Source organism: Psammomys obesus, unplaced genomic scaffold, assembly GCF_907164565.1.
Source record: "Psammomys obesus unplaced genomic scaffold, mPsaObe1.curated_primary_1811, whole genome shotgun sequence".
Lineage (NCBI taxonomy): Eukaryota > Metazoa > Chordata > Mammalia > Rodentia > Muridae > Psammomys > Psammomys obesus.
The window spans coordinates 5880142-5891682 of NW_026596131.1; the positions used below are offsets into that span (position 1 = coordinate 5880142).

The 11541-nt window shown below is 40.8% G+C and overlaps 1 protein-coding gene across 2 annotated transcripts in view; it reads right to left on the bottom strand.

Annotated features, from left to right (window-relative positions):
• LOC129665621 (ABC-type organic anion transporter ABCA8A-like) overlaps positions 1-11541 on the bottom strand; it is a 76569-nt gene that overhangs the window by 23906 nt on the left and 41122 nt on the right. For both annotated transcript variants that reach the window (XM_055592407.1, XM_055592406.1), the window contains exons 19-24: positions 11031-11229; positions 9714-9880; positions 7604-7737; positions 4754-4891; positions 3858-3965; positions 323-496 (exon numbers count right to left, since the gene is read on the bottom strand). In XM_055592407.1, coding sequence (XP_055448382.1) covers positions 323-496; positions 3858-3965; positions 4754-4891; positions 7604-7737; positions 9714-9880; positions 11031-11229 — 920 coding nt within the window. The remainder of the gene's footprint in view (positions 1-322; positions 497-3857; positions 3966-4753; positions 4892-7603; positions 7738-9713; positions 9881-11030; positions 11230-11541) is intronic.

The following is an 11541-nucleotide window of genomic DNA, read 5'->3' on the forward strand; positions in this document are numbered from 1 at the left end:
GAAAGAAAGAAAGAAAGAAAGAAAGAAAGAAAGAAAGAAAGAAAGAAAGAAAAAGAGAGAAAGAGAGAGTGGAAGGAAGGAACAATTTTTCATCATATGTATTTTAACATTTTAACCACACTAAGAAAGTCTTATGAAAGAAATTAAAAACTAAAATAGTATATTATATATTATTATAATTTTTTGGGTTGAATCAGTTAATGATAGTTTCTTTCTTATGAAAGAAATTAAAATATTAAGAACTAAAATAGTATATTGTATATTATTATAATTTTTTGGGTTGAATCAGTTAATGATAGTTGTTTTAAAATGTGTCACTCACCTGAATAAACAGATCTCTGGTTGTAAACATCCTCTCTTGAGGGGCCCAGGCATTGAATGCGACATACATAGAAAAAATGAGCAAGCAGTAGATTGGAACCTCAAACAGAGCCTGCCCAAACCAGTATGCAGATGGGCAGAGACCGGAAATCCACAGCTGGAACTGAGCTCTGTTCTGATAAGACAGTACAATCATCCATTGTGTATTATTTTTGTGAAAAGGTAAGGCACACAGAAAAACCACCAAATGAGATGTTCGGTATTAGTGATGTTTGACTACACAGACTAAGGAACAGGATCATTTCAAAGCTTCTCTAATAAAATTTGCTGTTGTTACTAATAAAAAGAATTTATCCTAGTATGCTATTGCAGTTAACAAAACAAAATCATGAGAGTTACTGTCAGATCAATAGTGCAGACAGTCAATCATTACTGACTTAATGTCCTACTGAGAAAATTCCCCCATCTAAGTATTAGCTCTCAGTGGTAATACAATTTATCCCTTACACAAATGAAGGTAGCTATTTTTTTCTGTGTAGAATTGTCTCATTGGTTTATCCTGAATAAAAATGAGTAATTAAAATCCTGTAGATAATTGTATATTGCACAATACTTTTAGATATCTTTGTAGTTTCTCATTTTTTTAACTTTTATTAATTACACTTTATTCATTTTGTATCCCCCCATAAGCTCCTCCCTCCTCCCCTCTTGGTCCCACCCTCCCCCCCCCTTTCTGCATGCATGCCCCTCCCCAAGTCCACTGATAGGGGAGGTCCTCCTCTCCTTCTTTCTGATCTTAGTCTATCAGTTCTCATCAGAAGTGGCTGCATTGTCAGGGTTCTAGGTTATCTCCATGAATAGTCCTTGGTAGGAGTATGAGTCTCTGGGAAGTTCCCTGTGTTCAAATTTTCTTGTTCTGTTGCTCTCCTTGTGGAGACCCTGTCCTCTCCAGCTCTTACTATTTCCCACTTCTTACATAAAATTCCATTCACTCTGCCTGTCAGTTGGCCATCAGGCTCAGCATCTGCTTTCACAGTCTGCATGGCAGAGGCTTTCAGAGGCCCTCTGTGGCAGGTTCCTAGGTTGTTTCCTGTTTTCTTCTTCTGACTTTCAGAGGCCCTCTGTAGCAGGTTCCTAGGTTGTTTCCTGTTTTCTTCTTCTTTGGATGTCCATCCTCTTTGCCTTTTCTCATTTTTAATTAATTAATTCAATTTATATTTGGTCATAGGCCCCTTCCTCTTCTCCTCCCTGTCCTACTCTCCCTCCCACATCCCCCTCCCCTATTCCTGAGAATAGGAGAGCCCCCTTGCCCAGACACCCCAGCTCATCTATTCACATGAGGACTGAGTTCGTCTTCCTACTGTGGCCTGGTAAGAAAGTCCCATCAGAGGGAAGTGATCAAAAAGCAGGCAACCTAGTCCATGTCAGAGATATACCCAACTCCCCTATCTAGTGGGCCCACATGAAGCCTAAGATGCCCATCAGCTACTTATAAGTAGAGGACCTAGTTCCAGATTATGTTTTGTCCTTGGTTGGTGCTTCAGACTCCACAGGCCCTTCTGGGCCCTGGTTGATTGGTTCTGATGGTCTTCTTGTGGAGCTTTTGTCACCTCTCTGTCCATTTATCCTTCTCTCCTCTTTCATATAGTACAGGATGGACATACTACAATGCACAGACCCCAAGAAGATAAGTAACAAGGAGGACCCAAGGAAGGATGCGTAAATCTCACTCGGAAGGGGAAAGCATAATAGACAGTGGTTGAAGAGTGGGAACAAGGTAGAAGAGATGGTGAAGAGAGAAATAAGGGTGGATATCAGACCTGGGGAGAGTAAGGGCAGGAAGGCAGAAGGCCTGCAGAGAAAAGAGAGATGGTGGGTGGGGGCTTCTCTGTGACAAGCTGCAGACCTAAACCAGAATAAGCCTCTGGGAGGATATGAAGGGGGACTCTAGCTAAGACTCCTAGTAGCAGAGGCCATGGAGGCTGAAAAGGACACCCTTCATCTAGACAAGGCTCCTAGTAGACAGAGGAGATCACCAACCCACCCACAAAAACCTCAATCCAAAACTTACCTACCTACAAGACCCGCAGGGACAAAGATAGAACAGATAGAGCAGAGGTTGAGGAAATGTCCAGCCAACGCTGGGCCCAACCCTAAGACCCACCCCATGGAAAAGAGCCAGCCCCTATCACTATTAATGATTCTCTGATATGCTTGCAGACAGGAGCTACCAGAGCTGTCCTCTTAGAGGCTCCACCCAGCAATGATTTTATACAGATACTGAGACAAACACTGGGAGAAGCCTAGGGAGTCCATGAAGATATTCATTTCATAGTAATATATATTGACTCTGTGTAGTTATTTTATGTTCCAGATCTATACTGCACTAAGTTTTGTACTAAGTGAAATTTTGAAAGTCTTTTTTTCCCCAAGTGTGTTTTGTAACATTTTTTTCCTATCTCTTCTGCTTTGGATAATCTAGTATTGTCCCATGAATCATTAACGCTCAGATTATGTTTTTTTTCAGAGTTGTTTTTCAATTTGGGCTTCAGTTCTACTGCCTATTGCTGCTGGCTTCCAGCTCATTCTCTTTTACCTGTGTGTTTATTCTACAGGTCACATTCATTATTTGTCACACAGATGTCAGCTACTTATCGGAGTATCACTTGACTCGTTTTGTTTGTTTGTTTATTTTACAACTTCCCTCCCTTTCTCTCTTTCCCGTGTTCATTCTTTTAGTTTAGTCCTTGGTCATGGTAATTTCTTCTTCTTCTTCTTCTTCTTCTTCTTCTTCTTCTTCTTCTTCTTCTTCTTCTTCTTCTTCTTCTTCTTCTTCTTCTTAATGTTACTTCTTTTCTTTGTCATCTCTGAGTCTGTTCTCAGTTGATTAAGTCTTACTGCAAAGTTGAATCTTTTGTGTAACTTCTTGAACTTGCTCATCTTACAGAGATCTGCACCTTCTTGACATCATGAAGTTCTACTGTGCAGACGCAGCTCTCCTGGCAACAGATCTAAGCAACCCTTGTGCAGAGTTTCTACAGCCTTTGCTCTGTGTAATCTATTCTTTTCCAGTACACCTAGATGTACATTCCAGCCACTTTAAACTTTTTAGATTCCACATTCTTTTAGTTTAATAAGATCTTTGTGTGATGCTTCAAATATTTCTTGTGTTCCACAAAGTAGTTCCAAGAAGAAACTTGTCAAATTTTTCTTTTTCTAAGGAATTTCACCCCAGTCTTCTACTGAAAAGATTCAGTTTTAGGGACCAAGTCTCATTACTATGCTGCCGTTATTCAGAAGGAAACAAAGATTTCTCATTTTCTTTTCTCTTTATTTTTCCATTTGTCCTTCCCTCGTCCTTCCGTTTCCCTTCCTTTATTTCCTTCTTCCTTCTTATTTCTATAATGTGCAGTCATGTGTGTATCGACTGCTCAGTGTGGAAACATGCACACCATATTGAGGAAAAGTCCTATACTCACATTATAAACAGCTTCTAATTGTTTAAATCAACTAAAGTTTTCATTATTTTCTACTACCTTATAGTCATCAACGCTGGTCATGGAAATGTAAGGAGGAACAGAGGCCATGAGGATGATCCATGAGAAGAAATAAAACATGTAATCAAATCGCAAGTGTTCTTCATCCTAGGAATGGAGATAGTGCAGTGAGCTTAATGTGGCAAGTTGAAGACCATTGTCTGGATTACATTGCTAAAAATATAATCACTTGCCTAAAAGACCACCTTGAGTTTCTTTAGAGGTTTCCACTACCTGACATCTTAATCCAATTTTCAACATGGATTTTGCTTATGTATCCAATTTTATAGGTAAGCATTTGAAAGCAGCTGCATAATATGATTTTGAAAATGGAAAGCAATAATGAGACCAAGGCGATATTATGATTACAAAATCCTAAAATTTAGGCTGACACTTAAAGCTGGTCAATATTTTTAGGCTTCCAATAATTATTGTGATATTTTTGTCAGTTTAAACCAATGCAACCAATTTAATATTCAGGAATTCCAACTCATAAATTTCATATCCTTGTTGGTTTTTTTCTTTTCTTTTTCTTTTTGCACCTTCTCCTCCCTTTCCTCCTTTTTCCTTTGATTTCTTTAGCATGGCATTATTACGTAATACAAGTTAGCCTTGCACTCATAATGTTTCTGCCCTAACCCCGTAAGAGCTAGGATTGTAGTGTGAGTCAGCATGCTCATATTCTCTTTCCTAATTTATCATTTAGTGCTTACAGGCAATAGCTCAACTGAGTATGCAGGTCACGTGTCATATACTGTAACATACTATACACCCAGTTAATTTAAATATACACTAGGATAGGTGCAAATGCTGCTCTTTAACCAACTTTGAGATCATTGTGAATGGAACAATCCAGAAAACTCCCTATACAGTAGAATGTACAAGAATATACCAACCTCATGGTACGTGCTGCGGTCAGTGTGAATGCGTGCCGATGGTGTGAACAGTCCAAGCAGAGCGTTACTCACAATGTCCACCAGAACCGGAAAACAATTCAGTCTCTTGACATTGCATGCTAGTGTAAAGTTGTAATTCTAAAAGGGAACACAAAAATCATCAGTCTGGAAGGAGAAAACATAAAGCCGGGGTGTGAAACATGCAAACGCCCTTTTCAAATAGAGACAGGATGGTGTATTCTCTAATGTGGCTGGCGAAATGCTCAGTGGTTTTTTAATCCCCCTTTCTTTGAAGATGCACAAATCAACGCCACCATTTTAAAAATACCTTGGTTATGAAATAGGACATAGTTAAGATTTAAAACAAACCTTAATGGGACAGAGTAATTATGACTACTGTCATGTATCCATTTCTTTGAAATTGAAACATTCCTTCCTGGATGGAGAAGTGAGATGGATAAGAATCAAGAAGTTTTCAGATGCGATCAGGTGAATTCAGGGTGATATGGCCATAGACATCTTACACCATCAGAATGGCTAAGATCAAAAACTCAAGTGGACACATGCTGGAAAGGATATGGAACAGGGGGAACACTCCTCCATTGCTGGTAGGAGTGAAAACTTGTACAACTTCTCTAGGAATCAAGCTGGAGCTTTCTCAGGAAATTGGGAATAGCACTTCCTCAAGACCCAGCTATGCCACTCCTGGGCATATACTCAAAATATGCTCCGCCATACAACAAGGACATTTGCTCAACTATGTTTATAGAAGCTTTAATCTAATAGCCAGAAACTGGAAACAAACTAGATGTCCCAAAGAATGAATATAAAAATTGTGGTACATTTACACAATGGAATACTACTCAGCTATTAAAAATATGGAAATCATGAAATTTGCAGGTCAATGAATGGAACTAGAAGAGATCATTCTGAGTGACGTAAGCCAGACCCAAAAAGACACACATGGTATGTACTCACTTATAAGTGAATATTCGACCTATAGTACAGGATAACCATATCACAATCCCCAGACAGAAAGAAGCTAAGTAACAAGGGAGGGTGCCTGAATGTCCCTCAGAAGGGGAAACAGAATAGACAGCAGAAGTGGATGAAGAGAAGGAACTGGGCAGGAGATGAGATGGGAAGTGAAACGAGGGTGGGGATCAGATGTGGGAAGAATGGGGGGGGGGAGGTGAGAGGGCTGGGGACAAGAAGGGAAAATGGAGGGGGGCACATCTTTGAAAGCTGGAGGCCTGTGACAGGGTAGGTTCCTGGGAGGATATGGGTGTGACTCTAGGTGAGAGAGACTCCTAACGGGGAGGACATGAAGACTGAACCGACTACCTCCCTAGCCAGGCAGGACGAATGGAGGGAGAAATACAACATTCCAACTACAAAACCTTTCACCTAAAAATTACCCTACCTACAAGAAGTGCAGGGATAAAGACGGAACTGAGATTGAGGGAATGTCCAGTCAATGATTGGCCCAACCTGAGACCCACCCCATGGTAGAGAGCCAGTCCCTGACACTATTACTGATGTCCTGCTGTGCTTGCAGACAGGAGCCTAACATGACTGTTATCTGGGAGGCTCCACCCAGCAGTGGACTGAGACAGATGCTGAGACTTGTAGCCAAGTGTGGGGCAGAGCTCTGGGGCTCTTGTGGAAGTGTTGGGGGAAGATGGAAGGACCTGGAGGGGACAGGAACCCCATAAGAAGACCAACAGAGACAACTAACCCAGACCCACGAGGGATTACAGAGACTGAGACATCAACTAAGGAGCATGCATGGTCTGGACCTACACCCCTGCACATATGTGGCCGATGGGTGGCTTGGTTTTCATGTGGGTCGCCTGGCGAGTCGGGGAGGGAAGAGGGACTCTATTGTCTGCTTCTGGATCACTTCCCCCTGGCAGGGCTCCCTTGCCTGGCCTCAGTGGACAAGGATGTGCTCAGTCATGATGTGATTTGATGTGTTGGGGAGGGTTGATATAGGGGGAGGGCCTCCCCTTTTTCTGGGGAAAAAGAGAGAGGGGAAAGGGAAAGGAGGGGTAGGAAGGACTGGGAGGAGAGAAGGGAGGGTCTACCCTTGGGATGCAAAGTACATAAACTTAAATAAAATACAAATAACAAGAATCAAGAAGTTCACAGAATCACAAGGCCTATTCGTCTCCTTTTAGAAACTGTTAAGTTACTGAGGGAGCTGAGACTCTTCCATACAGAGGTCAACATGCTGTGCCGTGAACTCTAGTGATGTGTCTTTTGGGAATTGCCACAGTGCTGGGGTGAACTTGATAACGATTCAAACACCAGAATCACTCATAACTCCTCTAAAAAACCCAGTAAACATATTGGTTCACGAAACTAGACTTGAATAGTATAGAATAATGTCTTCGCTTTGTTCACATCTCCTCAAAAAAAACCATGCAACATTTATAGACATCTAATTTACAGATTAAATTTAGCATCTCTGGCCTAAATCTCCAGATAACAAGTAAATTTTTAAATTTTTTTACTTTTATTTATTAATGCGAGTGTCTATATCTGTGCATGTGTGTACATGTTCATTGTGCATGTGTGGGGTCAAAGGATGTCTTGCAAAGGTCAGTTCTCTCTTTCCACCATGTAGGTTCCAAGACTCAAACTCAGGTAATAGTTATATATTGAGCTAGGCGTGAATATGGCTTTACTATCATTAAACTCATGAATGAAGTCCAAATTCTCTCCTCAAATACAGAATATATATACATATATGTTATTTGTACGTAATGTCTCAGGCTTAATTTTTCATCCAGTTTCCCTGTCATAGCCATAACTCTGCGCCCAGTCACTAAAGGGAGATTCACATACCTTCTCATCACCTGATACTATGATCGCTCCATTGTACAAAGTGTCTTCTGTGCCATTTCTAGTCCCAAAGGCATCAACTTCTAAACCTATGTTCTGCTGCTCCAGTGAGCGTATGAAGTCATCAATCTTTGCTCCTAATAAACAGTGAAATGTAAAAGGCGCTATAATACCAAGGGAACATATCAAGATTATGTGTCAAAATTATACTTCACAGTCATTTGGGTGTCACAGCACACAAAGGTATGGATTTTAAATTCTCCTTATACTTCTCTTCTGAGCAAATGCCTTTTGTTCTTTTTTTATTTATGTGTATGCATGTTAGCATATGTGGGAGCAAATGTGTACACATGCATGAGGAGGCCTAAGGTGGATGTCAGGGTTCTTCTTTGATCAGTTTTCACTGTATATGTTGAAGCAGGGTCTCTCACTTGGGCCAGAGCTTACCAACTCAGTCTATCTGACCAGCTTGGTCTGGGTACCCACTGTCTCTGCCCCTTGAACTATGAGATGGTCTCCCTATCCAGCCAACTTTTTCAAGTCCATATTTTATTAGTTCTTTGAGAATTTCAAAGATGCACAGAATCCATGCACTCTGCCCAACAGTTGGCCATAAAGTCTCAGCGTCTGCTTTGATAGTCTGCAGGGCAGAGCCTTTCAGAGGCCCTCTGTGGCAGGTTCCTAGGTTGTTTCCTGCTTCCTTCTTCTTTTTCTGATGTCCATCCTCTTTGCCTTTCGGGATGGGGATTGAGCATTTTAGTCAGGGTCCTCTCTCTTGATTGGTTTCTTTAGATGGACAGATAAACCAAGCAGGTTCTAGGGATAACTTAGAACCCCTGTGCAGATGTAATCCATGGCAGTTTAGGGTCTAAGTGGGTTACATAGTAATGGGAAGAGGGACTGCCTCCGACACAATCTGATAGGCCTGTTCTTTGATCACCTCCCCCTGAGGGGAGAGCAATCTTACCAGGCCACAGAAGATGACAATGCAGCCACTCCGGATGTGATCTGATAGACTAAGATCAGATGGAAGGAGAGGAGGACCTCTCCTACCAGTGGACTTGGGGAAGGGCATGCATGAAGAAGGGGGAGGGAGGGTGGGATCAGAAGGGGAGGAGGGAGGGGCTTATGGGGGGATACAAAGTGAATAAAATGTAAAATAATAATAATAATAATAATAATAATGAAAAAAAAGATGCACAGAATCTATTTTGGTCATATCCCTGTTCCCACTGCTTCCCATAAATCCTCTCAGACACACTTCCACCTTGACACCTTCCCCACCTTCCTGACTTCTAATCCAGAGTCCAGTTACTGCTGGCCATGTATGTACTGGTACGAAGACACCCAACGGAGCATGATGTCTTGTTACTTTTCTATTGCTGTGGTGAAACACTATGATCAAAAGCAATTTGCATATGTGGTGGTGGGGTTGTATGTGTGTGTTTACTTCAGCTTACAGTTGTGGTGCAGCATGAAGAGAAGTTAGGTATACCCAACAAACATCTATTTGGGCTCTAGGGATCTGAACTCTGTCCTCATGCTTGCACGGCAAGACCTTTACCCTCTGAATCTTCTCGCTGACTCTTTTATTGTTCTTTCTAAGTATGGTTTAGACTTTCTAAAATATGGATCAACGATAGCAATAATTCTTCTCAGGTTCTTATGATTGCTTCTAGTTGAAAACTAACTCTGATGATTTAAAACTGCATTTGTTAACATCTTGTGACTTTTATAATGGAATTTTCTAGAATTGAACAACACATGGCCATACACGGATGGCTACAACAGTGATCATGAAACTAAAATGTTTTCAAGTTTATAATGTGTTCATACTAATATGCTGCTTTATCCAACTTCTCAAATCTCCCTTTAAGATCACTGTGACATTAAACTTCCACAATATTTTCTACAAACCCTCTTGATTTTCGGTGTTTACTGATATAATACATATCTCCTTTATCTTTTATTCTTGGAATGACTGTTCCAATTTAGGATTGATATTCCTAAACTGGGTGTAAAACATGTTCATCTTTTCTTTGTGCGTGTCTTTTCTAAGCAATGGTCTCAATGGTGACAATATTCATAAGCTACATATTGGCAACATTTTTACCTGTTTTGTTGATGATCAGTAGGTTAGTGAGGGGCTCCTGGGGATGTTGGCCAGGAGTGAGGAAGTACAGATGAGGAGACAGCTCCCAACAGTAATCACTTTGATTTATTATCCTGTGAACATTATCTGACAAAATATGCAGAAGTCCAACCCCCAAAATCAGAATCCTACATAGAAAAAAAAATTGACAATGTAGACCTATTGCCATTTTCCGGTCTTCAAAACTCTTTCTAAGACATGGATATAGTGCAAGGAAGACATTATTAAAAACAGACTTCACCTGTACGGTTCTTTGTCTTAGTTCTTGCATGTCCCTCCCCTTTGAAAATGAGAATGGTGGCCGTGGACCCGCCCTCAGTACCCTCCCCTTGCTGCTCCCTGAGCATGGGTCAGCCTGTGCAGTTTTAGATTGTGGCTCCTTAAACAGTGAGGTGAGATCTAGCCTCACTTTCACTGCTTCGCTCACGGCAACACAGTTTTCTAAGCCTCGCAGGCTCAAACCATCTCTTATTTTCCTGTTTTTCTTTCCTTTGATCCCCACTTGATAAAGTTTAAAAATCGTATCTCAGCACCACGGCACTAATGCCTCATCCTTATGTCCTCTCCAAGCTGGCATCCATCCCTCTGAGATCTTGACTTTCCCACTCTACTTTACAAAGCATTTCTGATATAACGGCAAAGATTTTTCTCTCAGTCTTAATCGTGAGAATGTCCTCAATTTGAATCACATATTCAACAAGTATTGACTGGAATCCTGTCCCGGCTCCCGTGTGGGAGCTGATTGACAACTTAATGAATGACTATGAGGCGGACACTGGGTGCACTGGTGTCGTGAGACAGATCCACTGACAGTCAAATGATGTCTTTTCTGTCCAACTCCTAAAAATGCATTTGGCAAGTGTCGGGAAGGAGCAGCCTGTGCACAGGGCCGCAGAGAAGCGGGAGAACTCGGATATCCATCAACTTCACAAGCACAGTGCAGTTCCAGAGAATTCTGGGAAATCTGGGAATTGGGACACACACATACCTACAAAATTAAGTTCTTGAGTGTTTCTATTGTGGTGACTTTAAGGATATAATAGCAATGAAGAAAGACTCTGTGCTCTATCTTTCTCTGAGACATTTTTTTAAAAATTCATTGTATTAATATAATAATGTGTAAAAAAACAAACAAAAAAAAAAAAAAAACAAGATTGTTAACAGAACCAAGCGGCATGGGCCTGCTTCAGAATTTATGTTTTTATCGTGTTTCTGTTGTTCTACTTAGACATGCTTTAATGCAACGATTGGAAAATGCTGTGATAACTTAATACTCACAGAAAGAAGACAGATTTCCTTTCGTGCTTTAACTTCAAGAAGCGAAGCCTGGTGACCGCGCAGAGCTGCTGCCACCAGAGAGCCATGCCCGTTTTCATCTTACTCTTATCATTAAGTAAAGAGACAAGTTGTTCCATATTAGCCGTCCTCCTCGTGCCCCTTGTCCCTCCAGCGTGTACATCTTCTGACACACCGGCATCTACGGAACAAAAATCAAACAATTCCCAATGAGCAATTAAATTTTTTCCCTAAAAGCATTTTTTTTTTGATCCAGAGATTTAAAATTCTTTCCACAGGAAAACAGAAGCTCTAGGACAAAACAAAAACACGTCAATGCAACCTTAGCAGTTGAAACTATTTCAGATGATGCTTCTCGATAAGAAAACTGTGACAGTTGGGATACAAAGTTAATAAACTGTAACTAATATTTTAAAATAAAATAAAATAAACTCCAAAACAGGAAAAAAGAAAGAAAGAAAGAAAGAAAGAAAGAAAGAAAGAAAGAAAGAAA